Source organism: Ahaetulla prasina, chromosome 4, assembly GCF_028640845.1.
Source record: "Ahaetulla prasina isolate Xishuangbanna chromosome 4, ASM2864084v1, whole genome shotgun sequence".
Taxonomy (NCBI): domain Eukaryota; kingdom Metazoa; phylum Chordata; class Lepidosauria; order Squamata; family Colubridae; genus Ahaetulla; species Ahaetulla prasina.
In genome coordinates, this window is record NC_080542.1 from 18,439,539 (window position 1) to 18,467,444 (window position 27,906).

The 27,906-nt window shown below is 40.4% G+C and overlaps 1 protein-coding gene across 1 annotated transcript; it reads left to right on the forward strand.

Moving 5' to 3' along the window:
- Positions 1-742: 742 nt before the first annotated feature.
- Positions 743-27,797, forward strand: LOC131198053 (vomeronasal type-2 receptor 26-like). Its single transcript, XM_058182564.1, has 5 exons — positions 743-747; positions 17,959-18,250; positions 24,766-24,993; positions 26,416-26,542; positions 26,875-27,797. Exons 1-5 carry the CDS (start codon positions 743-745, stop codon positions 27,795-27,797), a joined length of 1,575 nt encoding a protein of 524 aa, XP_058038547.1.
- The last annotated feature ends 109 nt before the right edge of the window (positions 27,798-27,906 follow it).

The following is a 27,906-nucleotide window of genomic DNA, read 5'->3' on the forward strand; positions in this document are numbered from 1 at the left end:
AATTAATTTAGTTATTACATACTCATAGTTATATATATGCTTATATATTGTATAGTTATTTCATGCTTACGCATATATATACTGTGTGACAAAATAAATAAATAAATAAATAAATAAATAAATAAATAAATAAATAAATATGACCTCTTCCCACCAGAAGTCAGCAAACGGGCCATTTCTGGCCTCCAGAGGGCCTCCAGGGGGTAGGGAAGGCCATTTTGCTCCCCTAGGCTCCTAGAAAGGCTCTGGAGCCTGGGGAGAGTAAAAAACAGGCCTTTCCCACCCCTCCAGGCCTTCCAGAGATAAAAAAACAGACTATTTCCCTACTGTCGGTGGGCCCAGAAGCCCCAAAATTAATTGGCTAGTGCATAGTGCATGCCCACCTATACGGCTATGCGTGCCACTTGTGCATCCCCTAACATCCTAAATCTTATAGCAATGTTCCATGATCTAAAGGGCTGTTCACAGAGAAGAGGAGGTCAACCCAGTGGGATTCTGCTGGTTCTACCCAATTGAGGTGAACCAGTAGCTGGGGCTATGGGAGGCTCCGCTCACCATCCCAGACATCATCGCATTCTTTTTTATGCGCTGCGCATGACCAGAAGGTCCTGTGTATGTGCGGAGTTGGCACACCTGGAGGTGGTTGCTCACATTTGCAAACTGGTTGTTATGATAAGTCAATATCTCCCCCGGCTGCAAACCCCAATCAAGTCACTATCTCCTCGCAGAAGTTCCCGGCACCATGAGGTATGTGTGCTTGTTTGCTTGAGGATGAGAAGGAGAAGAAGACTTGGCAACTTTTCTGCTTCCCTCTCTTCTGTCACTAGCCAGGCAAGTGAGCAGCCTCCTGACTAGTGGGGCAAGTGTCCTCCCAGCTGGGCCATGCTAGCTTCAGGCCGGCACTGTCCTAACATGTCCTGCCACGACTGCAGCCACAGCCTTGCTCGCTGTTGGACTCACCAGCTCCAATGGTTGCAACTATGTGCCCCCCCCAGGTATGGTGAGCCCCAAATTGGGACTTTACAGAATGCTTTTCACTCCAAGTAGCCCGGACTTTAAAACGTATGGCGGGGGTGGAGGAGCAATCCTTCATAACAAGCTCAAAATTGAGTTGCAAGTCTGGGTTCTCCGCACAAGAGCTGGAAGTCTGGTACTCTGGCGCACTCATTTCTGTTTCCCTCTATGACTGGCCTTGGAAAAAGCCTGCCCTCACAATCGCATGTCTGCAGCCAGATCTGGGATTGCAGCTTTCGTGTGGGGAACTCAGGCTTGCAGCAACAGTTTTGAGCTTGTTAAGAAGGACCGCTCCTCAGATCTTGGAGGTTAAATGAAAATTTGTTTAGACATGAAGAAAATGTAAAGGAATGTAAAAGACAAATGAAAGAATTTTTTGTTATGAACATGTATAGAGGGTTTGGGAGTGGGGAGCACCATCTTTCGGTGGTTCACCTCCTACCTCTCTGACCATTCGCAGACGGTGTTGGCAGGGGGGCAGAGTTCGACCGTGAGGCACCTCATGTGTGGGGTGCCGCAAGGGTCGGTTCTCTCGCCTCTCCTGTTCAACATCTATATGAAGCCGCTAGGTGAGATCATCCGTGGGTTTGGAGTGCAATGTCATCTGTACACTGATGATACACAGCTGTACATTTCCACCCCTAACCACCCCAACAAAGCCGTTGAAGTGATGTCCCAGTGTCTGGAAGCCGTGCGGGTCTGGATGGGGAAAAACAGGCTTGACTCAACCCCTCCAAGACTGAGTGGCTGTGGATGCCAGCTTCCCGGTACAGTCAGCTGACTCTATTGCTGTTTGTAGGGGGCAAGACTTTGGCCCCCATGGAAAGGGTCCACAATCTAGGCGTGCTCCTGGATATACAGCTGTCTTTAGAAGAGCATATGATGGCCATTGCCAGGGGAGCTTTTTATCAGGTTTGCCTGATATGCCAGTTGCGTCCTTCTCTAGACCAGGATTCCTTATGCACGGTCATTCATGCCCTCGTCACTTCCTGCCTGGACTACTGCAATGCTCTCTACATTGGGCTCCCCTTGAAGAGCACCTGGAGGCTCCAACTGGTCCAGAATGCGGCTGCATGGGTAGTAGAGGGAGCAACTCGAGGCTCCCATGTAACACTTCTCCTGCGCAAGCTGCACAGGTTGCCAGAGGTCTTCTGGGTACAATTCAAGATGCTGGTTACTACCTTTAAAGCGCTCCATGGCTTAGGACTGGGTTATTTACGAGACCGCCTGCTGCCACCGATTGCCTCCCATTGACCAGTGTGCTCCCATAGGGAGAGTCTCCTCAGGGTGCCATCAGTCAGACAATATTGACTGCCGACCCCAGGGGGAGGGCCTTCTCTGTGGGAGCTTCAGCCCTCTGGAACGAGCTGTCTCCAGGGATTCATCAACTCCCTGATCTCCGGACCTTTCGACGCGAGCTCAAGACATTTTTGTTCCACAGTGCAGGGCTGGCCTAAAAATTTTAATGGGGGGGGTTATCAGAGTTTTATTAGAGTTTTAATTATTCCTAGCTAAATTGAATCAGTTTTTTGTATTCTTGCTTTTTACTTTGCTGTAAACCACCCTGAGTCCTTCAGGAGAAGGGCGGTATAGAAGTTAAAATAATAAATAAATAAATAAATAAATCTATAGAAATGGTTTGGGATGCAAGTAAAGCATATATGAGGGGAATTTTAATATATATGAATAACAAACATAGACTTAAACAGCAGAAGCAGCATATGGATTTAGAAGAGGAAATAAAAAAGAAAAAGCAATTACTTATACTTAATCCAGGAGATAAGAAAACAATAAATATACTATGAGGGCAGTTTAACATGTTGATAGCAGATCAGGTGGCAACTAATTTACAATATGTTAAGCATAATACATTCTGTAATGCTAATAAACCAGGCAGGTGGTTACCATATGCAATAAGAAAAAAACAGAAAGGGGGACTTCCTGTGGTGCCGCATTGTTGATGGCAGTCTTTTTTAGACCGCCAGCCCCGTGATTTGTAGAGCCGCTCAGACAGCGCAAATCAGCTGTCTAGAGCTCGGAAACCTCTCCCCCGGGGGGAAAAGTAGAGGTGAGCAACTGAGCTGAGATAGAGCCCCCTGGAAAGCCCCAGGAATGATACTGGAGGCTTGAGGGCGAGAGTTCCTTCCCAAGCTCGGGAAAGCTCCGGATCTGGGACGCCTCTGCAGAAGGCAGAGCAAAATGCCACGTCCACAGCTGCTACCAATTTTAAACTTGGAATGGATTAATAAGCAGACAGAGCAAAATCAGGAGTACTGGCAGTTGCAAGTATCAATTTTTAACTCCCCAGTTATTTTATATAAATATTTTTATATAGAAGGAAGGAAATGGCGTCTCCAGTATAACAAGGAGTGAAAACGCAAGTTAGAGGAAGTGCTCGTTAAAGCTGTCAGCGCCAGAGTTAGATGAAGAGGCTAAGCCAAAGGAATGATTTTAAAGAAATTGATTAATTTAATTACAGTGTTTAAGAGAAGATTTGAAGAATTTCTTCTCTTTTTAAAGAGTTTAAAGTTTAACAAAAATGGCTTTTAAGCAAACTAATTTAAGTGCTTTTAAGGACGTTGAAGTTTTGCCAGTTCAAATGTTTAAGTTAAAAGAAGAAATGAAAGAATATCTAAAGGGTTTAATAGATCAAAAATTTAGTAAAATTGAAAAAGAAATATTGGAACTTAAAAACACATTGGAAGTTCAGAATAAAGATATGACTGAAAGAGTGGAGGTAGTAGCTCAATGTTTTTCAAAAAGTATGATCTGTTTGGAGGAAAGAATGGAAGAAATTGATCAAGTTAATTTGAATTTGGAAAAGAAAATAGAAGAGGTTCAGAATAATCAAATTAACTTGAATCTGGGAAATAAAATAGAGAGAACTGAAAAAGCAATCTTGGAACTTAAAAATAAGGTGGAACCTTGGAATAATATGAGTGAAAATGTGCTGGCAGCATTGCAATGTATTGGAGAAAATATGATTCAGTTGGATGAAAAAATAGAAGAAATTGATCAAGCTAATTTGAATTCGGAAATGAATTCAACTTAACTTGAATCTGGAAAATAAAATAGAGGAAGTTCAGAGTAAAATGGATAGGGCGGACGAAGAAATTGTTATATTGCAATATAAATTGATGGAGTATGCTTTGAGAGTTAGAGGATTGAAGGAAAATAAGCAGGAGAACTTAAAAGAGATTTTTGTACAGGCTTTTACAGGCATAAACAGAGAGCATTCAGTAGATTTTGAAGTTCACATTGAAAAAATTTATCGACTTAACTCGTGGATTGCTAGACAAAGGCAGCTACCAAGAGATGTTATGGTTTATTTCACAAACAAGAAGATTGAAATGGAATTTTACAAGCATTTTATAAAAATAAAATTCAAATATTAGGACAAGATGCATTCGTGATTAAAGAAATTCCTTCTTAAATGTTAAGAAATAGAAAGGAGTTTGCCTTTTTGGTGGAAGAACTTAAATTTAATATTGCTAGTTGGACTTTTGTTACTGATATATTGGAAGATGCAGCACTGCTTATATTTAAAGATTGGACTAATCTTAATGGACTTAAGAAAGAAAACAGAAACATCAGATACAGTATAGATGGGGTGTTCCAGCTGGATTAACAGTGAATTATAAAGGAAGAAAGTTTTGTCTTAGTACAGTTCTCAAAGCAAGAGAATTTTAAACTAATGTACTAGAGGATGGAAATCCTTTATTGTTAAAAGCTAAGATGAGAATAGGAGATGAGAAGGCAAAAGGGTGGGAGAAGGAAGTAAAACAAACACAATGTAAAGAGGGGCCTGTAATTGCTGAAGAAGAAATAGTAGGAAAAATAGGCGAAGTAGAGGAACAAATGGGCTGGGTAACTACTAAAAAGGTACAAAGAGGAAATAAAAAACGGCGCTATGTCAAAAGAGTTTTTTCTTCTGGGAAAGGATAAATTATAATTGAAATTGAATATAATATAAGAAGAAAGGTTAATTTATATATGGTTTTTGTAAGAATAGTTATTGGGAATTTGTAAAAAAATTATTTGTATTTGTTTGAATTTATAATGTGAGGTTATTGGTTTATATATGGTTGAATTGTTAATAACTATATTATTTGATCTGGGAGAGTTCTGAAAAAAATAGAAAGAAATATTTTGTTAGGGAATGTATGAAAAATGGTTATAAAATACTTGGTAATTTATAGTGATGGAAATAGGGAAAATAATTAGGATTAAATGTAAATGGTATTGTTTGAATTAATAATTTGAAGGTTTGATATAAAGTGATGGAAGTATGGGGAAGAATCTGGATTAAAGTTAAATGGTATTGTTTGAATTTATAATTGAAATATTTGTGTGACTGTAGTTTTATAAATTATTTAGGATAAAATTTGATTTGGGGTTAAATAAAGTAATGATAAAAATAGAATAAGAGATGGAGTATTAAGGATTGAACAATGATATTATTTGTTAATAAGTGTAACAGAATTATAAATTTGCTGGATCACATAAGACATTATTTTGAAGAATAATAAGGACTAAATTGACTTTAAATTTAATATTGCTAGTTGGACTTTCGTTACTGATATATTGGAAGATGCAGCACTGCTTATATTTGAAGATTGGACTAATCTTAATGGACTTAAGAAAGAAAACAGAAACTTTAATGTATTCAAAGAATCTACAGGAAAGATATACACCGGAATGTAAAATTGGACTGACTACATTTAAATCAAATATTAGACTGAAATGTTAAATAGTTTAAGAGCAATTGTAAGAATTGTATTGTATTAATGTACTTGTTTATAAGGAAAAGGGGAGTTAAGGTTTCTAAGGGAGAAGAGAGATTATGGATTATGGTTTATTGGTGCAATTTAGCTTATGATTGATAGATGCAATAACCTGTATTCTGCTCTGGGAGGTCCTGGGGTGGGGGGAAGGGTGGAGGAGAGGGGGGAAGGGAGAGGGAGGAGGGAGGGGGATGGGGGAATTAAGTGGTAAAAAATTTTGTAAAACTTTTTCAATAAAAAGAAAAGAAAAAACAGAAATCACGTACTATTGGAAAGATAGAATATAAAGGTAAAGAGGTATATCAGCAGAATATGATCAAAAAAGCCTTTTTAGAAATTTATACAAAGTTATATGCTAGTGATTCAATTCAAGGTATAGATATAGATAAATATTTACAGGAAGAGAATACTGGTGAACTTATGCCAGAACAAAGGGAAGGACTGAATCTAATAATAATAATAATAATAATAATAATAATAATAATAATAATAATAATAATAATAATAATAATAATAATAATAATAATAATAATAATTTAATTTGTATTCTGCCCTTCTCCCGAAGGACTCAGGGCAGTTAACAGCCAAATAAATACAGACAAAGTACATACAATATAAATAAAACGGAAACTAAAAAACTTATTCAAAATTTGGCCCAAAATTTAAAACATATTTAAAACCCTAAAAACAAATTAAAAATTAAAACCCATAGAAACATCTAAAAATCCTATGCCAGTCCTGCGCAGAAAAATAGATAGGTTTTAAGCTCGCAGCGAAAGGTCCGAAGCTGTTGGAGTCCAGGGGGAAGTTCATTCCATAGGGTAGGAGCCCCCACAGAGAAGGCCGTTCCCCTGGGGGCCGCCAGCCAACATTGCTTGGCTGATGGCACCCTAAGGAATCCCTCTCTGTGAAAGTGCACGGGTCGGTGGGAGGCAAACGATGGCAGAAGGTGGTCCCGTAAGTAACCCGGTCCTATGCTATGGCAAACCTCCTTCCCAGGCTGAAGGTAATCAACAACTGGCAGATGACCTGAATGAGTTTTACTGCAGGTTTGAAAGGAAACTACAGCCACCTATCTCCACAACCCCCATCTCAGACACACCAACAACAGCCAAGCCTCCTACAACTGACCCCATTTCATTGGGTTCACAACCCCTAGTGATCACAGAGAAGGAAGTGCAGGACCTATTTCACAGACAAAAGCCAGGAAAAGCTCCAGGCCCAGACAAGATAACTCCTTCTTGCTTAAAAGTCTGTGCTGACCAATTGGCCCCCATCTTCACCCATATTTTCAATAAATCACTAGAGATGTGCTATGTTCCTTCTTGCTTCAAACGCTCTACCATCATCCCAGTGCCGAAGAAGCCCACCATCAAGGAACTGAATGACTACAGACCAGTTGCTCTAACATCTGTAGTCATGAAAACCTTTGAAAGGCTAGTGCTTTCCTACCTGAAAACCATCACGAATCCGCTGTTAGACCCCTTGCAATTTGCATACCGAGCAAATAGATCAACAGATGATGCTGTTAATATGGCTCTGCACTACATCCTACAACATCTTGAGTCTCCAAAGACCTATGCAAGGGTCCTTTTGTAGACTTTAGTTCAGCATTCAATACCATCATTCCAGACATTCTTCTAACTAAGCTAAACCAGCTACAGGTACCGGAACAGACTTGTAAGTGGATCACAAGCTTCCTAACAAACAGGAAGCAGCAGGTGAAGCTAAGCAAGATCACATCAAATACCTGTACAATTAGCACAGGGGCCCCCAAGGCTGTGTGCTCTCCCCACTTCTCTTCTCTCTGTATACCAATGACTGCATCTCCAATGATCCATTTGTTAAGCTACTGAAGTTCGCAGATGACACAACAGTGATTGGTCTCATTCGAGACAATGACGAATCCGCATATAGACGAGAGGTCGAACGACTAGCCTTGTGGTGCAACCAAAACAATCTGGAACTGAACACACTCAAAACCGTAGAAATGGTGGTAGACTTTAGGAAAAACCCTTCCATACTTCCACCTCTCACAATACTTGACAACACAGTATCAACAGTAGAAACCTTCAAATTTCTGGGTTCTATCATATCGCAAGATCTCAAATGGACAGCTAACATCAAAACATCATTAAAAAGGACAACAAAGAATGTTCTTTCTGCGCCAACTCAGTAAGCTCAAACTGCCCAAGGAGCTGCTGATCCAATTCTACAGAGGAATTATTGAGTCTGTCATTTGCACCTCTATAACTGTCTGGTTCGGTTCTGCAACCCAACAAGAAAAACACAGACTTCAGAGGATAATTAGAACTGCAGAAAAATAATTGCTACCAACTTGCCTTCCATTGAGGACCTGTATACTGCACGAATCAAGAAGAGGGCCGTGAAAATATTTGCAGATCCCTCGCATCCTGGACATAAACTGTTTCAACTCCTACCCTCAAAACGACGCTATAGAGCACTGCACACCAGAACAACTAGACACAAGAACAGTTTTTTCCCAAAGGCCATCACTCTGCTAAACAAATAATCCCCTCAACACTGTCAGACTATTTACTGAATCTGCACTACTATTAATCGTTTCATAGTTCCCATCACCAATCTCTTTCCACTTATGACTGTATGACTATAACTTGTTGCTGGCAATCCTTATGATTTATATTGATATATTGATCATCAATTGTGTTGTAAATGTTGTACCTTGATGAACGTATCTTTTCTTTTATGTACACTGAGAGCATATGCACCAAGACAAATTCCTTGTGTGTCCAATCACACTTGGCCAATAAAATTCTATTCTATTCTATTCTAAGCCATGGAGCGCTTTAAAGGTGGTAACCAACACCTTGAAGTGCACCCGGAAAACCACAGGCAGCCAGTGCAGCTTGCACAGGATTGGTGTTATATGGGAGCTCCGAACAGCTCCCTCTATCACCCGCGCAGCTGCATTCTGGACTAACTGGAGTTGCCGGGTGCTCTTCAAGGGGACCCCCATGTAGAGAGCATTGCAGTAGTCCAGGCGAGAGGTAACAAGAGCATGAGTGACTGTGCATAAGGAATCCCAGTCTAGAAAGGGGCACAACTGGCGAATCAGGCGATAAAAAGCTCTCCTGGAGACGGCCGTCAAATGGTCTTCAAAGGACAACCGCCCATCCAGGAGAATGCCTAAGTTGCTCACCCTCTCCATCAGGGCTAATGACTCTCCCCCAACAGTCAGCTGCGGTTGCAGCTGACTGTACCGGGATTCCAGCATCCACAGCCACTCTGTCTTGGAGGGATTGAGTTTGAGCCTGTTTCTCCCCATCCAGACCCGTACAGCTTCCAGACACCGGGACAGCACTTCAACAGCTTCGTTGGGGTGGCCTGGGTTGGAAAAGTACAGCTGCATATCACCAGCGTACAGTTGGTAACTCACCCCAAAGCCACTGATGATCTCACCCAGCGGCTTCATATAGATGTTGAACAGGAGGGGTGAGAGAATCGACCCCTGCGGCACCCCATACATGAGGTGCCTCATAGTCGATCTCTGCCCTCCTGCCAACACCAACTGCGACCGGTCAGAGAGGTAGGAGGAGAACCACCGATAAACAGTGCCTCCCATTCCCAAACTCCCCAGCCAGTGCAGCAGGATACTATGGTCGATGGTATCAAAAGCCACTGAGAGATCTAACAGGACCAGGGCTGAGGAATAACCCCTGTCCCGGGCCCTCCAGAGATCATCAACCAACGCGACCAAAGCCGTCTCCGTGCTGGATCCAGGCCAAAAACCGGACTGGAAGGGGTCCAGATAGAACGTTTCATCCAGGAACTGAGGTAGCTGACATGCCACCACACTCTCTACAACCTTCGCCGCGAAGCGAAGGTTGGAGACAGGACGGTAATTACCTAAAATGGCCGGGTCCAGGGAAGGCTTCTTGAGGAGGGATCTCACCACCGCCTCTTTCAAGGCGGGAGGGACAACCCCCTCCAACAAAGAAGCATTAATAATTCCCTGGAGCCAGCCCCGTGTCACCTCCTTGGTGGCCAGCACCAACCAGGAGGGACACGGGTTCGGTAAACATGTAGTGGCATTAAGCCTTCCCAGCAACCTGTCCACTTCCTTGGGAGTCACAGGATCAAACTCATCGCAAACAGTCTCAACAAGACAAGGCTCTGACATCTCACCTGAATCTACCCAATTTTGGTCCAACCCGTGCCGAAGCTGAGCGATTTTATCGTGCAGATACACACTAAAATCCTCTGCGCATCCCTGAAGAGGGCCATCCCACACCTCCTGCTGCAGGAGAGAGCGGGTCACCCAAAATAGGGCAGCCGGGTGGTTATCTGCCAATGCAATAAGGGAGGAAATGTAAGTACGCTTAGCCTCCCTCAATGCCACTAGGTAGGTCTGAATATATGACCTAACTAGTGTCCGGTAAGCTTCGGAACGGCTGGACCTCTAGGCACTCTCTAGGCACTCTCTAGGCGTCTTTTCCAGCACTTCATCTCCTCCTTCTTCCTCCTCAGCCTGTCTGGGCATGGAGCCAGGGCTGGGGCCGGGAGGCATACTAGGACATTCCTCAGCGTTCGGAAGCAGATAAGAAGGCCCCGGCTGCGGTGAAAGCGGGCGAGACACAACACAACCCCACTTCACACAGAGGGATTCACAACCAGCTATCTGAGGTACAGTGGTCTCCTTTGGCTCCAGGCTTTCCTTAATAACAACCGCCACCCCACCACCCCTTCCTTGGGCCCTCGGCTGATGAAATGCCCGGAAACCCGGTGGGCACATTTCAACTAGAGGAACCCCCCCTTCCGTGCCCAACCAGGTCTCCGTAATGCCCATCAGGTCCGCGGCCCCCTCCCGAATAAGATCATAAATCAAGGGGGCTTTATTCACCATGGACCTAGCATTGCACAACATCAGCCAAAGGTCAAAGCTCTGAAGAATCTGGCCACTTGGGGAATGGGAGAAGTCTGAGGGGCCGGAGCACGCAATGTCAGGCCTGGAAACCATACTAGACTTTAGGGTTCCAGACGCTGCCACATTTTTCTCCTGAGGGGAAGAAGGGGGGCTGAGGGGTATGGTAACATTCTTCAAGCGGTCAAGGTCAGATGGTGTTCACATCTGCAGGAAGAGTGGCAAGAAGATATTTGAATGAACTGGGAGAATGTGGGACCATGTGACCATCAAAGGGGTCAGGAGGGTGGGACTCTTGGGGTTTGTATAACTGGGAAAAGAATCCGGAAATTCAGTTTTGGAATTTCACTCATCGTGTGCCAGTTTCCTCAAGCTAGTAAAGAACTCTGAAAAACAATGGCCTCTGAGTTTTTTTTATGCAGAAGAGGTTTTTCTGGAACCTTGACACGCGATTGCTCTTAAATAGCGAGCGCGCACCCTCGGAACACGATGTGGCCCCCCGCTTCCGCCATATCTGCCCCTCCCACTTACCGTGCCGATGGAACAACCCTGATGACCAGGAACGCAATCCTCCCCCATTACCCCTGGACCTATCAAAGTAACGCCATGAGCATCCGCCGGAACTGGCCTCCTCCCTGACGGGTTTCCCCCACCACCCGTCCTTACCCTCCCCCCCTTAAAAAACCCTTCTTTAAAAACTTTTTTAAAAAACCCCAAAGGTTCTTCTTGGACGCATGCCACCTCTCTGGGTCCCAAGACCTGTCATTAAGGCAGGCCCTCAATAGTGCAGAGGGCCATTCCTGTGAGGCAGTGGAACCTCGCAGTCTTAAAAGTTCAATTGGCGAATATCTCATGGAAAAAGAAAAATGGCAGAAAAATGGGTCCGTCCCTAACCGGCATAGATATTACACATATTATAATGGTCTAATCAGGACCCGACATAATATGGTAAAAAATTCGACAGTCAATCTCCCATAGTAAAATAAATAAGTTGCCATGGTAAAGGTTCCTGGCTAAATAGTCTGATGTTCTTAAACTGTGCTAGTCTTAAAACGAACAGGTGACACATAACGCCGATCTTAGACTGTCGCATGGCATCGGAGTCCAGGTCACAATCCGTCGCCTCCATCCGCCTCACCCATGTCGTTACCGTTGTCGTTGTCATTGGCCCCTGTCATTGGCCCCTATCACTGGTTCCTCCTTCTCAGTCCAGATAAACCACGCCAACCCACACCAACCAAGGGGCGCACCAACCTCCATCGCCTCTAGCATCATCCCTCTGGTAGGGCCAGATTAAAGGCCAGATTAAAAGGCCAGACTTGTCCGGGGGCCCAGGGTCAAAGTGCTGCAGAAGGTCGAAAACTACCAGAAAGCACCATTGATAAAGAATTGCCACCGATGAAAATTGCAGCCAGGGATCAGGCCGGACCAGGCCGGGAACGCCGCCCCACACCTCAAAATGGCCACCATCTTCCACCGCTCGCCCTCCCCAACTCTGGCTCCGTCCTTGGCAACGGAGGGTCCCACGAGGTCCAAAGACCTTTCCCAGGGTTGCCGGCATGATGACTCCTCAGATCGGGGGTTGTAGGCCGCCCAGCAGCCCACTAAGACGGCGCAACAACCTGAGACGCCCAGCCCTGCCGCTAAAGCCGCTGATGCCGCCAATGGAAATTACGGCCGGGGATCAGGCCAAACCATAATTTCTGAGGAAATTATCTTAGCAATTAAACAATTAAAAACAGGTAAAGCTCCAGGAACAGATGGATTATCTGCTGCCTATTATAAAAATTTACAGTTTGAGATGGTGGAACCGCTCAAGGATTTATTTAGTAAAATTCAATCTGGAGGAGATGTAACTCCTTCCTGGAGAACGGCTTTTATTTCATTGATACCAAAGGAGGATCATGATTGTAGTAAACCAGAAAACTATAGGCCAGTATCACTTTTGAATACCAATTACAAAATTTTTGCTAAAATACTAGCAAATAGATTAACGTTAGTTATGCAACAAAGGATTCATAATGATCAATCAGGATTTATAAAAAGGAGACAAATGAGAAATAATGCAAGACAAATTGTAAATTTATTGGAATATTTGGAAAGAAACAACCAAGTCCCGGCAGCGCTCTTCTTCTTGGATGCGGAGAAGCCATTTGATCGATTGAACTGGCAATTTTTATTTAAAATAATAGAAAAGATGCAGTTTGGGGAATATTTTATACAAGCAATTAGAGCAATATATCAGGGACAAACAGTACAAATAATAGCTAATGATAGTTTAACAGAAGTTTTTAGAATTGAAAAAGGGACAAGGCATTGATGTTCTTTGTCTCCATTGTTGTTTATTTTAACTTTAGAACTTTTATTGAATAAAATACATGGGTCAAATAAAATAAAGGGAATTAAAATTAGACACCAAGATTATAGATTAAGAGCATTTGCAGATGACTTGATTGTTACTTTATCCCAACCAACACAATTGATTATATACTTGATGGATATAATTAATCAATTTGGGAAGGTATCTGGATTTAAAGTAAATCAACAAAAGACAAAAATAATAACTAAAAATATGACTATATATCAAAAAGAAGAATTAGAAAGAATAACGGGATTTGAAATAGTAAAAAAGGTTAAATATCTAGGAGTATATATTACAGCTTCAAATGTGAAATTATATAAAAATAATTATGAAGTGTTATGGCAAAAAGTGCAGAAGGAAATGGAGAACTGGAAAAAGTTACAATTATCTTTATTGGGAAGAATAGCAGTAAGAAAAATGAATGTTTTGCCCAGGTTTTTATTTTTGTTTCAAATGATACCAATACTTTTAAAAGATGCAAATTTGAAGGAATGGCAAAAAGAAATTAACAATTTTATACGGGTGGGTAAAAGACCAAGAATAAAGATAAAAACAATACAGGATACACATGAAAGAGGGGGTCTCAAAATGCCTAATTTAAGATTATACTATGAAGCAGTTGCCCGATCATTAATTAGTGATTGGTTTAATTCAACAGAAGAAAGAATATTAAATATAGAGGGTTATGATTTGCTATATGGATGGCATGCTTACTTACTATATGATAAAAAAGTGGATAAAGTTTTTAAAACTCACATACTTAGAAATGCTTTGTTGCAGGTTTGGAAAAAGTATCAATACAAGTTAGACTATAAAATACCCATATGGGCAATTCCCAGACATGCGATAGAGAATATAAGTACAGAACAAAAACAGGAGGTGGTTACTTATAAAGAGCTTCTTTTTATGGAAAAGGGTAAACTACAATTGAAATCTTTAAATACAATGAAAGAGGAAAGGATAATTCATACATGGTTTCAGTATGAACAGCTGCAAGCTAGATGGAAAGAAGACCAGAAAATTGGTATCATCCAAACCGAGGAAAACTTGGTAAAACAAATTAGAGATCAAAGTCAATTGCATATTAAAAGGTTATATAACATATTGATAGAAATAGATTCAGAACGGAATTAGTTAAGGACTGTATGATAAAATGGGCACAAAATATACAGGAACCTGTAATGATGGAAACTTGGGAGAACATTTGGGTTAGAAATGTTAAATTTACACAAGCATAAAATTTAAGAGAAAATTTTTACAAAATGTTTTATAGATGGCATTTAGATCCTAAAAAACTAGCATATATGTATCCGAACTTGCAAGCTAAATGCTGGAGATGTGATTGTGATGATGCTACTTATTATCATATATGGTGGACATGTAAAAAAATCAAATCATTTTGGATAAGAATTTGGTGGATTATGCAAAATATTTTGAAAAAGAAGATAAAGTTTACTCCGCAGTTGTTTTTACTGGATATAATTATGGATTGTACGGTAATAGAGAGTAAACTGATTTTAAATTTAATATCAGCAGCTAGACTATTAGTAGTGCAATACTGGAAGAAGGAACAATTGCCTACTATTGAAGAATGGATATTAAAAGTAGCAAACTTAGCAGAGATGGCAAAAATTTCAATGTATTTGAAAGACTATTCACAAGAAAGATACATATTGGAATGGAGCAGATGGATTGATTATATTCAAAATAAGTATCAGACTAAGAAGTATCAAATAGCTTATGAATGAATAGAATGTAAGAATTGTACTTGTATTCTTTTTTATATATATAAAAAGGGAGTTAAGGTTCCAAGGGAGGGAGAGGAGTCTAAGAATAGTTATTGTAGTCTAGTTTATGATTGTTAAATGTTATACCCTGTATTTTGCTCCGGGAAGTCTGGGGGTGGGGGGATTGGGGAAAGGTGGGAGGGAGAGTTGGAGAGGTTGAGGGGGGGATGGAGGGAGAATTTGCAAAACCTTTGTAAAACTTTTTAATAATAATAATAAAAAAAGAAGGACCGCTCCTCCATCCCAGACATGTGTTTTCAAGTCTTCACTGCTTGGAGTGAAAAGCATGCAATATGTTGGCACTCCCGGGATTCCCTGCACAAGCGCTGGAAGAAAATTACCCAAGCTCCCAATGCCTGAATTGGCGAGCTGGAAGAAAGATTTGCTGACGTGGACTGAGTAGACTCTTTGCTCCAACCCCCCTCCCCATCCTGATCCAGCATGGTGCAGAAAATGGGGCATTTCCATCGGCCCTTCTCTTTTTTCCCCTCTAGCCTCCTTTTGCCTGTATTCAGCAGGCAGGCAATACTCCTTAAATGGGCTTTTATTTTGCCAGCCCAAGGGCGGTGGGGGGGGGGGAGGTAGACCTGTCTCTGCAACATTGGTCATGTGACTACATGGGCATGGCTTACAACATCACTCACAGCAAGCTGCCACCCCACCTTGCCATGAGTGATGCCGAGTTAGCCACACACCCGGTCATATGACCACCTAGCCACACCCACCTAGCCACGTCCACAGAACCGGTTATTAAACTATTTGAATCCCACTACTGGGTCAACCTCTGCTCCAAGTCACCTGAAGGAAGGACGAGAAACAATGGATGGAAACTAATCAAGAAGAGAAGCAACCTAGAACTAAAGAGAAATTTACTGAAAGTTAGAACTAGAAGACTTCTAAGGTCCCTTCCAATTCTGTTATTCTGTCATTTTCTTTTATTTCTATAATTCTGGTACTTTACAAATAAAAAACACAAATAATATTCTTTCGAGATACCTTGAGGACAGAGATAATCCTCCTGAAATATGTGCATACATGCTACCAATGATCTAAGACAGTTCCACTAATGAACTCGACTCACATCTGGCCAGGTTATACAAATTGAACCATGATAAGATGGACCTGGAGACACAGAACTTGCCCTTCATTGCTCAAAAATGTCTAGAATGAGACCAAAGGGACACTGTTCTTGAAAACTCACACAGGTTCCTACAGATCAAAGGGTGCTTTTAGCAAAAGGCAATTGGATTTCCTTTTTTCTTTTTCTTTGAAAAATCTATCTTGTAATTATCTAAATGAATTAATTAAACTTGTTTTTTAGGGAGAGGCATAGAACCTAGGGAGACTTAGCAGTTTAAGTTTATTATTAGCAACAACTTCATGAGTAGCTGGCATTATGAACCACTCAGATGATAATGATTATAATCTACAATTTTAGTTATGCTTAAAACCAAGAGAGGATCTCTTTCATTGTTCCAGGCAAAGTGTTGTGAAGATGAAGATGTGGCTGCACTGCTCTGATTGGAGCCAAATTGCTTTGGCATTCAAAGAAACTAACATACTTTGCCATTGGTTTTTACTCTCTCTCCTTGTCCTCCAAGCTTCATTTAGCCAGACCTTCAACTCCATGTGTCAAAACAAACAACATTTGCAGATTAATCTCCCTGCCCTCTCCAGTGATATCGTCATTGGAGAATTCGTGTCTACTGTATATCCTGAATGGTATTTGCTCCACTTTATGGAACATCCAGCAGGATCTTTGAGAGGAAAGCAAGTATTCCTTTGAAAGAAACTGTAATATGTCTTTCAAGATTTTTTTTAATATGATTGTATTCAGGATATCCTGATGAATTTTTTTCCAATTTAGATGCAAATTAAAACTGGTTTAGCATGACTCTTATTTATAAAATAAAATTGATTAATGATATTTCAGATGCTGGAATATAGCTGTTGAATTTTGCCTTGCAGACATGGTTTTCCATGTGCCTGTTTTATATAAGAATTCATCTGCTCATAAGAAAAACTCACAATTTTAATTTTAATAACATTGTTCCTCTATATTTTTCATTTTGTATCCAAAAGGAAAAATAAACTGAGTCAAAAATATTTTAATAAAAACTATAAAACTATAAATAAAAATATAAATATTTGTGTTATTCCTACTGTTTATTGACACTATTAGATTTTTATCACTTATTCTTTGTATGCCTCCTTGCTTACTGCAGGGTAAGTAGAAATATAGATATATTTAAAAATATGAATGTAATAAAATCTTACCTCTTCAGTACTTGGATTGTCATTAACAGTTGGCACAATCCATCAGTTTCTGTCTTCCAGTTCCATTGCTGCCCTTCATATATGAAACAATCCTTTTAAGTGCATTAAATATCTTAACTACTGAATTTTAAGAATCAAAGCTTTTTCTTCAAACTTTCTTTAGTTTTGGTTGCCACATTATAAAAAGGCATTGAGACTTTAGAAAGAGTGCAGAGAACAGCAGCCAAGATAATCAGGAGACTGAAGGCTAAAACATATGAAAAATAGTTGCAGGAATTGGGAATATCTAGTTTAATTAAAAAGAAGAAGAAGAAGAAGAAAGACTGGGGTGACATGGTAGCAGTGTTTCAATATCTAAGGCATTGTCACAAAGAAGTGGGAGGTAATTGATTCTGCAAAGCACCTGAAGGCAAGACATGAAGCAATGGATAGAAACTAATTAAGGAGAGAAGCAACTTAGAACTAAGCAGAAATGCCTGCCAGGTAGAACAATAAATCGGTGGAATGATTTGCCTCCAGAAGTTCTGGAATTCCAATACTGGAAGATTTTTAAGAAGAGATTTGTCTGAAATGGTATAAGGTTAAGGTTAGGTTAGACCGAGTAACAGTTGGACTAGAAGATCTCCAAGATCCCTTCCAACTCTGTCATTGTTTATTCATTTTCAAAGAAGTGCTTCAGAACATGAGTGCTTTCTTAATTTCTCTAGTACGCATTAAAGCAGACAGATACATCATTTTAGGCATGAAGAAAAACATTATGAAAGATGTCTGTCTAAATCCAATTATTGTCACATTCAAAGATTATAGAACTAAATGAAATTCTTCTCACAGGCCATTGCCTAAAAACTTCCAGCATATCCTAGCCTTCAGTTTTGCCATTCAGGAGATCAACAGAAATGAGAACTTGTTACCCAACATCACCTTGGTCTCCAAGATATATGAGAATGGTTTTCAGGCAATGAAAGCATCTGAGAGCCTTTTGAGTCTCTTCTTTGTGGAAGGTCGCTGTCAGATCAACTACAGAAAGGGAAAGGACCAAAACATCATGACTGTCATTGGTGATCTCCCTTCCCAGAACACCATCCAGATGGCCAACATGTTAAATGCCTACAAAGTTCCACAGGTAGGTATCTGCGCTCACATAAAGGCACAAGAAGAAGGAAAGGGTGGTAGTTTTCTTTAAAAAAACCTATCTGAGGACAAAAAGTGGGGGGAAGCATTCAAAAACAGGTAAAATATTGGGGAACTCATTGTTGGTAGTTCTTATTGATTTTTATTTATTTATCTATTCAAGAGACACCTGAAGTGATTAAAAAAAGTTCTGATTCTTGCTTTTCTGGCGGCCTTAGCAATTCTTAATTTATATTGTAGCCTCGCGTTATTTTACTTTCTCTCTTTTTGTTTATGCCACAACTATTTTAAATATATTTATCAGTAAAGTAACAGATATGTTATCCTTATAATATAAAATACAAGATGAAAGTTATTTGAGTTTCACTATGGTTAATGAATACTGTCCAATCCTTAATGTATAATCCTCCTCTCTTGTTACTCATTCCTATTTGCTCTCTATTTCTGCTTTATGCAATCAAAGATTGGCGTGACTTTGTTTAAAAAGGGATGAATGGAATGCTAATAATTTTCTGGCTGCAAAAGCTCTCAGAAAAGACTTGTTGATCCCCAGATTTAATATTTATCTCTCACATCAAGTATCTTTTATGGAAATAAGGTCCAAAAGAAATGTGCTTCCTTCCTTCTTTTTGACATGTCTGCAAAAACATTTCCTAGTTTATTTATTCTTTATTCCCACTCTGCAGCTCAGTTATGGCACTTTTGACCTGGCATTGAGTGATAAACAACAGTTTCCTTCTTTCTTCTGGATGACTCCAAATGAAAACCTCCAGTATGCTGGGATTATTCAGCTCCTGAAATATTTTGGATGGAATTGGATTGACCTGCTCATTCCAGAAGATGTCACTGGAGAGAGATTTCTCAGAATTCTGAGACCAAAATTCATCCAGAATGATATTTGCATTTCTTTAATTCAATTTATTCCAAGATTGGCAAATTATGACCGCAGTACCTTACAAAAGAATGATCTAGGTAAAATAGGATACATCCTTTGGTATAGTAAAAGCAACATAATACTAGTTTATGGGGACATTCAATCTCTAGAAGGTTTACGAGTAATTCTTGAATGCTATGAACTTGGTCACAGGCTCCCAATAGAGAGGGTTTGGGTCATAAGTGCTCTCTGGGATGTCACTTCTATCTTTGAGTCACAGAAATTCACCTCATTGTCCTTCAATGGCAGCTTGTCATTTGCCCTACATACAAATAGGGTACCAGGCTTTCAAGAGTTCCTTGAGAAGCTAAATCCATATCACTCTAAAGTGTATTTCCTACCTGGATTCTGGAGTGCCGCATTTATCTGTTCATTTCCAATACACTATATCTATGCACCAGGCAAAGGAAGCTGCACTGGGAGAGAGGATCTAAGGAATCTTCCTGGAACTGTCTTAGAAATGGAGATGTCTGGCCAGAGCTACAGTATTTACAATGCTGTCTATGCTGTAGCACATGGTCTCCATGCTATGTATTCATCTGGAGCCAGGCAGAAGACAAGAGGCAATGGAGAGAAGTGGAATTTGCTGAAAGTCCAACCTTGGCAGGTTTGTTATGTTGCCTTTCAATGGGAATATATCTATAATAATAAAGTTATTTCAATTTTTACAAAATTCACTAAGTATAGCAATAGCAATAGCAGTTAGATTTATATATTGCTTTACAGTACTTTTACAGCCCTCTCCAAACAGTTTACAGAGTCAGCATATTTCCCCCAACAATTCGGGGCCTCATTTTACTCACCTCAGAAGGATGGAAGGCTGAGTCAACCATGACCCTGGTGAGATTTGAACTGACAAATTGCAGGCAGGCAGCAGGTAGCAAAAGTAGCCTGCAGTACTGCACTCTAACCACTGCACCACCATATACTTTTACGAATGAAGGCAAAAATACCTCTCCCAGGATAATGATGTGAGGTCAAATTTGGGTAGGTCAATAGGACCAGAGATTTACTCATCTGAGCTTTCAAATTCATGCTGGAGCCCATCTTCAGGAAATTTCTCTCTACCCAAATATATGCTTTGGGTTGTTATGTGAGTTATGCTTATGTGGTGTCTTCCTGTTGGCTGATTGGTGTGTTGATGACTGACAATTGGCTGTCATTTCCTTGTCCACCACACCTTCGACTCCTAAATCTTTGATAATCTGGTGGTAATTCAGCACTCCCCTTCATGGATTACTGCCTTGTCATGGCGAAGGGGCTTACATAGTTCAATGAAACCATGCCGTGCTGGGCCACCCAAGACAGGTGATAGCAGAGTGTTCTGACAAAATGTGATCCACTGGAGAAGGAAATGGCAACCTACTCCAGCATCTTTGCCATGAAAATCCCATGGACAGTACCAAAAGGCAAAAAGATATGATGCCAGAAGATGAGCCCCTTGGGTCGGAAGGTATCCAATACGCTACCAGGGAAGAGCAGAGGGCTAATATTAGTAGTGCCATAAAGAGTGAAGTGACTGGGCCAAAACCATAAGGATGCTCAGCTGTGAATGCATCTGGCGGTGAAAGGAAAGTCCGATGCTGTAAAGATTTTTTTCTCCATAGGAACCTGGAATATAAGATCTATGAATCAAGCTAAACTGGAGATGGTCAAACAAGAATAAATATATAAATAAAAAATTTAATAATAAATAAATAAGAGCTGACAAGACTGAACATTGACATCTTAGGAATCAGCAAAACTAAAATGGGCAGGAATGGGTGAATTTAATTCAGATGACCAGTTTAATGCAGTATACTACTACAGGCAAGAATCCCTCAGAAGAAATGGAGTATTCTTCATAATCAATAAAAGCAATACCGGGATACAATCTCCAAAATGACAGAATGATCACAGTTCAAATCCAAGGCAAACCATTCAATATCACAGTAATCCAAGTCTATGCTCCAGTCACTGGTGCTAAAGAGGATGAAATTGACTGGTTCTATGAAGCCCTACAGCACCTTATAGAATTAACACCAAAAATGATATCCTTATCATCATGGGGGATTGGAATGGTAAAGGAGGAAGGCAAAAGATAACCGGAATAACAGGCAAGTTTGGCCTTGGAGTACAAAATGAAGGAGGGCACAGGCCGATAGAATTTTGTCAAGACAATAAGATGGTCATAGCAAACACTCTTTTCCAACAACCCAAGAGATGACTCTACACATGGATATCACCAGACGGTCAACATAGAAATCATATTGACTATGTGCTCTGCAGCCAAAAATGGAGAATCTCTATAGAGTCAGTAAAAACAAGACCAGGAGCTGACTGTGGCTCATATCATGAGCTTCTCGTTGCAAAATTTAGGCTTAAATTGAAGAAAGTAGGAAAATAGGAAAAAACCACTAGGCCACTCAGATATGAACTAAATCATATCCCTGATGAATATACAGTAGAGGTGACAAATAGATTTAAGGAAATAGACAGAGTGCCTGAAGAACTATGGATGGTGGTTCGCAACATTGTTCAAGAGGTAGCAACTAAAATCATCCCAAAGAAAAAGAAATGCAAGAAAGCAAAATGGCTATCTGAGGAAGCTTTGCAAATAGCTCAGGAAAGAAGGTAACTGAAAGGCAAGGGAGAAAGAGAAAGATACAGCCAATTGAATGTAGAATTCCATAGAATAGCTAGAAGAGATAAGAATGCCTTCTTATATTAATAGGGCAAAGAAATAGAAGAAAATAGTAGAATAGGGAGGACGAGAGACCTCTTCAAGAAAATTGGAGATATGAAGAGAACGTTTCATGCAAAGATGGGCATAACAAAGGACCAAAATGGCAGAGACCTAACAGAGACAGAAAAGAGGTGGCAAAATTACACAAAAAAACTATACAAGAATGAACTTAACATTCCTGATAACCAAAACGGGGTGGTCACTGACCTCGAGCCAGATATCCTAGAATGTGAAGTTAAACGGGCCTTAGGAAATCTGAGCAACAGCAAAGCTAGTGGAGGCGATAGTATTCCAGCTGAACTATTCAAAAGGTTAAAAGATGATGCAGTAAAAGTGCTACACTCAATTTGCCAACAAATTTGGAAAACTCAACAGTGACCATGGAATTGGAAAAGGTCAATTTACATTTCAATTCCAAAGAAAGACAATGCCAAAGAATGTTCAAATTATCACACTATTGCACTCATTTCACATGCTAGTAAATTTATGCTTAAAATCCCATAAGCTAGGCTCCAGCGTATGTGGATCGAGAACTACCAGAAGTACACACAAGATTTTGAAGAGGCAAAGGAACTAGAGATCAAATTGCCAACATTTCCTGGATCATGGAGAAAGCTAGGGGGTTCCAGAAAAACATCTATTTCTGCTTCATTGACTATGCTAAAGCCTTTGATTGTGTGGATCACAACAAATTGTGGCAAGCTCTTAAAGAGATGGGAGTACCAGTCTATTTTATTTGTCTTTTGAGAAACCTACATGCAAGTCAAGAAGCAACAGTGAGAACTGGATACAGAACCACCAATTGGCTCAAAATTAGAAAAGGAATCCGACAAAGCTGTATACTGTCACCTAAAGATTTTATTTTCCTGGGCTCCAAGATCACGGCAGATGGGGACTGCAGCCAAGAAATTAAAAGACACTTACTCCTGGGGAGGAAAGCTATGGCAAATCTAATCAGCATTCTAAAGAGCGGGCACATCTCCCTGCCAACAAAAGTGTGTATAGTCAAGGCTATGGTTTTCCCAGTTGCAATGTATGGCTGTGAAAGTTGAACCATAAGAAAGGCTGAGCGCCGAAGAATTGAAGCCTTTGAACTCTGGTGCTGGAGAAGATTCCTGCGAGTCCCTTGGACTGCAAGGCAAACAAACAAATCAGTCCTAGAGGAGATCAACCCTGGCTGCTCTTTAGAAGGCCAGCTCCTGAAATGAAATGGAAATACTTTGGCCACCTAATGAGAAGGAAGGACTCACTGGAGAAGAATCTAAAGCTGGGAATGATTGAGGGCCATTGAAGAAGGGGACAACAGAGAAGAAGGTGGCTGGATGGATTCACTGAAGCAGTAGGCGTGAGTTTAAATGGATTCCAGAGGATGTTAGAGGACAGGAAGGCCTGGAGGAATGTTGTCCATGGAGTCACAATGGGTCTGTCGTGATCCAAGCCCAAGTAGGTATTATTAAACGCAATCAGTTCAAAAGCACAGACTTCATTAGAACATCTGAGAATTAACTCATTCTCAGCATCGTTCAAATTCAATCTGTCATATCACCAACCTTGGTCTAATTAGGTAAACTGCCAAAGGCTTTTCTTGGCAAAAGTTCAAAAGCAGAAGACGCCAACAAGAAATAAATGCAGCAAGACAAGGAGCAAGTCTTATCAATGTTGTTTTACGACAAAGAACCCAAGAGTCATTGCTGGTCTTTTAAGCCTTATGGGAGGGACCAATCATCTCTTGGCCCTACTCCCAAGTCGTCCTCTTTGCTTTAGCTGCTATTGCCTTCTGGCAGCTCTTCTCGTGCATGCATTAGGAACAGGCTTCTCCTGTTCCTCTGCCTCACTACTATCAGCCTCTGGAAGCTCTGGAGTCTGCACATCACCCCTCGATGGCCCTGGCCCAATCTCTGCCTCCGACACAGAGCCCTCATCTGGGCCTTCCCCAGCCTCCAGGACTGGCCTATGTTCTTCCTCAGCCTCATCACTGTCTGACTTTGATGCCGGCTCTGCAAGCTCCTGGCGGACCACAACAGGGTCGGACATGACTTCACAACTAACAACAACACTTCAACTTTCCTGTTAACTGACAAGGGGCCCGTTTTCCAGGCTTCAATTATTTCCCTGGCTGTCTTTGTACCTGTATGGCCAGTGATCTTAGTTGCTGTAAAATTAAATGTGTATCCTTGTTCACTGCAATGTGAGGCTACCAAGAGTTCAGGTCTCCTCATCTAACTTGCAAGATTTGCCATATAGTTGGTGTTTTACCTTCTTTTTTCTTTTCTCTCCTTTTTCTGGCCCACAATTTTTGTCACTTTGTCAAAGAATGCAGTAAGGTTTATCTGGCATGATCTTTTTTTGACAAACCCATGTTGGCTTCTGGTTATAACTCTTTTGCCTCTAGGTGTTCATAGATTCATTCCTTGTTATCTTTTCCAGAATCTTCCCAGGGGAAGGCTGAGGTCAGGCTGATAGGTCTGAAATTTCCTGGATTTATGTTTTTTCCCTTTTTGAAGATGGGAAATACACCAGCTATTTTCCAGCCCTCTGGTAGTTCCCCGCTACTCCAGGATTTTTGAAAAATATAGTTCATTGGTCCTGAAATCATGTCTGCCAGTTTCTTCAGAACTTTTGGGTGTAATCCATCTGGTCCTGATGATTTGAACTCATCTAGGGTAGACTTACAATTTTCTTATCTGTTTTAAGTTGTATTCCTGATTTGTTTTTCACTGTTCTGTTTTTGATAGATTGGGCTGTTCGTTCCTTTTAGTTGAGCACCATTTGGTAAATCCCAGCATGGAACTGTGCATTCTATTGCCTGCTATTGGCACCAATTTCTCACTTCTCTGTTATCTTTTAGCTTCATATATTTCTGAAAAACCTCCATTTCAACAATAGTGCTGGGGAAGAAATAGTGTTCAATGAGAATGGAAACATCGCAGCAGCATACGATATCATCAACTTGATTACTTTCCTCAATCGATCCTTTCAGAAGATCCAAGTTGGAGGTATTGAATCTCAGAGTTCTCAAAAGGAAGATCTCACCATAAATACAACTGCCATTGTGTGGAATCCCAAATTTAAGCAGGCGAGTTAAACAAACTAACTAAAACATGGCGTCGTGAGCTTAAAACACATTTATTTCTTCAAGCGGGACTGGCATAATAGTGTGGAATTTTAATTTCGGGGTTTTGTTAATATTTTAAAATTTAAAATTTTAATTTTAATTATCAGCCTTTATAATTCTGCTATGTTTTAACTGTTGTTTTAATTGTATATATTTTGTGTTTTTACTTTTGGCTATACACCGCCCTGAGTCCTTCGGGAGAAGGGCGGTATAAAAATTTAATAAATAATAATAATAATAATAATTTTCTCAATTTCTGGGATTTTTTAAAAAATTTGTTTTATTGAATTAACATAATTAAACAATTCTTATTCACCTTTTGTGCATGGCTGTGACCATTTACATATCATCAATTTCTGGGATATTAAACCAGTAATCTTAAAGTGGTTCCAAGATCATTTGATATCTTCTTAATGATGTTAGAACACTTTTATATCCTGGAAAAATGAAGAAGTTCTGAATTCTACATTACACTTTCAGATTGTAGGGAAAAAGTTGACTGGGATTATGGAAACTCTGGGTTCGATGGCTTCTTAAGAGCTTAGTGAGGTGGAAGATTCATCTTTTGAAAGGTGACACTGAAGGGAAGATTTACCTTTCCTCTTTTAAAAAAATATTAACAATTATAGTTACAATAATACAAACAGGAAAAGGAAAAGTTATATATATATACATACTATTGTGCTATCCCATTTTATTGTTCATCACAGACTACTACAGATGGATTGCAGATACAGTATATACCAAAGTTGGCCATTGCCCAAGCTCACCCCACTTGCATCACTCTCCTAACTGTCAGGTGTTTTTTTCATAACTGAGTATGAAAAAGGGAGGCCACTAAAGCTGCTTGTTTTGCTTCACCCATCCTGTACATGGAAAATTAGGATGCCACTCTTGATAACTTACAGAGTTATCCCTCTGTAACACAGGGATAATTGGAAAAGGATAGCAAATACTAGACCGGAATATTTTTGCTATCATCTCAGCAGTTTCAACACTATTTCCCATACATTACAAATTTATTTTGGATTTTCTTATTAGTATTCAAATTTAAAACAGCTCATTAAGGTTATGAGAAACACTTTTATGACACACCCCCACACACACACACTTTAGGACATCTCAAGTTCCTTTACGTACTCCATAGGGGCCATGAAACGATTTGTACTCAAATTCTCAATAACAGTTCAAAGATTTTTCAGATGTTAACTTCTCCTCTGACTGAATCTAGCAATCAGTCCTAGGAATTTCAAATTTTGCATTTTTAGAAATGACAAGAAGCTGGTTTTTTTAGGACTTATTTAAAGAGATTGACTGATGACTGATTGATTCAAAGCTTGATTATAATCCATTTTAATTCCTTCCTCTGGCCATTCCCAATAGACACCACCGTCTGCTACCTGTGTAGAAAGCTGCCATCTTGGGTACCGGAAATTGATTAAGGAGGGGAAACAGGTTTGCTGCTATGACTGTGTTGAGTGTTCAGAGGGAAGCATTTCCACCATGATCGGTAAGAAGAAAAGATCTATATTTCTTTAAAAATACATTGTGCTCTAATCAAGTTTGGCTTCTTGAATATAGTTTTGAAGAAAAGCATAGATTGTTGGGACCTCTCATCGGCCTTGTTCTCTTTCTTCTTCTTTTTATTTAACTGTGTAATCTCTTGTTCAGGAAACAAGGTGGTCTATTGAATACAAAAATAAACTTTAAAAGGATTTTCTTAAAGCAAAAATTTTAAGAGGTTTATTCTCTCCCAAAATTCTCTTCAGGAATGAATAATTATTTAAAACTTAACTCAATTCAATTTGTAGAATTTTTAGGAATTTTATTTAATTTTTTTAGATTCCAAGCAATGTGAGAGGTGTCCAGAAGAACAATATCCAAATGAGAAACACCATCAATGTATTCCCAAAATTATGACCTATTTATCATACAATGAAATCCTGGGAGAAATCCTGACTGGCTTTGCTGTTTCTTTTGCTGTCATCACAGTTGTGGTGATGGGGATATTCATCTTCCACCAGAACACTCCCATCGTCAAAGCCAACAATTGGGATATCACCTGCTCCCTGCTTGTCTCGCTCCTGCTGTGTTTTCTTTGCTCCTTCCTCTTCCTCGGATGTTCAGGGACAGTCACATGTCTGCTCCGACAAGCAGTTTTTGGAGTTGTCTTCTCCATTGCAGTGTCTTGTGTCTTAGCCAAAACCATCACTGTGGTTCTGGCCTTCATGGCCACAAAGCCAGGGAACCGCATGAGGTTGTGGGTGGGGAAAAGGCTGTCCATCTCAGTCATTGCTTTTTGCTCCCTTATTCAAACAAGCATCTGTGCTGTCTGGTTGACCATTTCTCCTCCTTTCCCAGAGTTGGACATGCATTCCCAGGTGGATGAGATCTTAGTGCAGTGCAATGAAGGCTCAGAGATCATGTTTTATGTTGTGCTGGGCTACATGTGGCTTCTGGCCCTCATCAGCTTCACGGTGGCCTTCTTTGCCCGGAAGTTGCCCGACACTTTCAATGAAGCCAAGCTCATCACCTTCAGCATGCTGGTCTTCTGCAGCGTTTGGGTGTCCTTTGTGCCCACCTACTTGAGCACCAAGGGGAAATCCATGGTGGCTGTGGAAGTCTTCTCTATCTTGGCCTCAAGTGGTGGCTTATTAGGTTGCATTTTCCTGCCCAAGTGCTATATTATCATGCTGAGGCCAGAGCTGAATACCAGAGAGCAGCTAGTTAGGAAAAAGACTGGTGTGATATCACAGGCAGCATAAATGATACCTGAATTTCTATGATTCTATGAAAGGAACATGACAATAATCAGCCAAAGAATTTCATTCAGGAATAATTGTCTTCTCACATTTTTTAATAGCAATAACATTT

Excerpts from the sequence above, each read along its gene's own strand:
- LOC131198053 (XM_058182564.1), top strand. Across the intron at positions 18,251-24,765 it reads ATGCCTACAAAGTTCCACAG|CTTCATATATTTCTGAAAAA; the intron begins GTAGGTATCTGC and ends GTTATCTTTTAG. Across the intron at positions 26,543-26,874 it reads AAGCATTTCCACCATGATCG|ATTCCAAGCAATGTGAGAGG; the intron begins GTAAGAAGAAAA and ends TAATTTTTTTAG.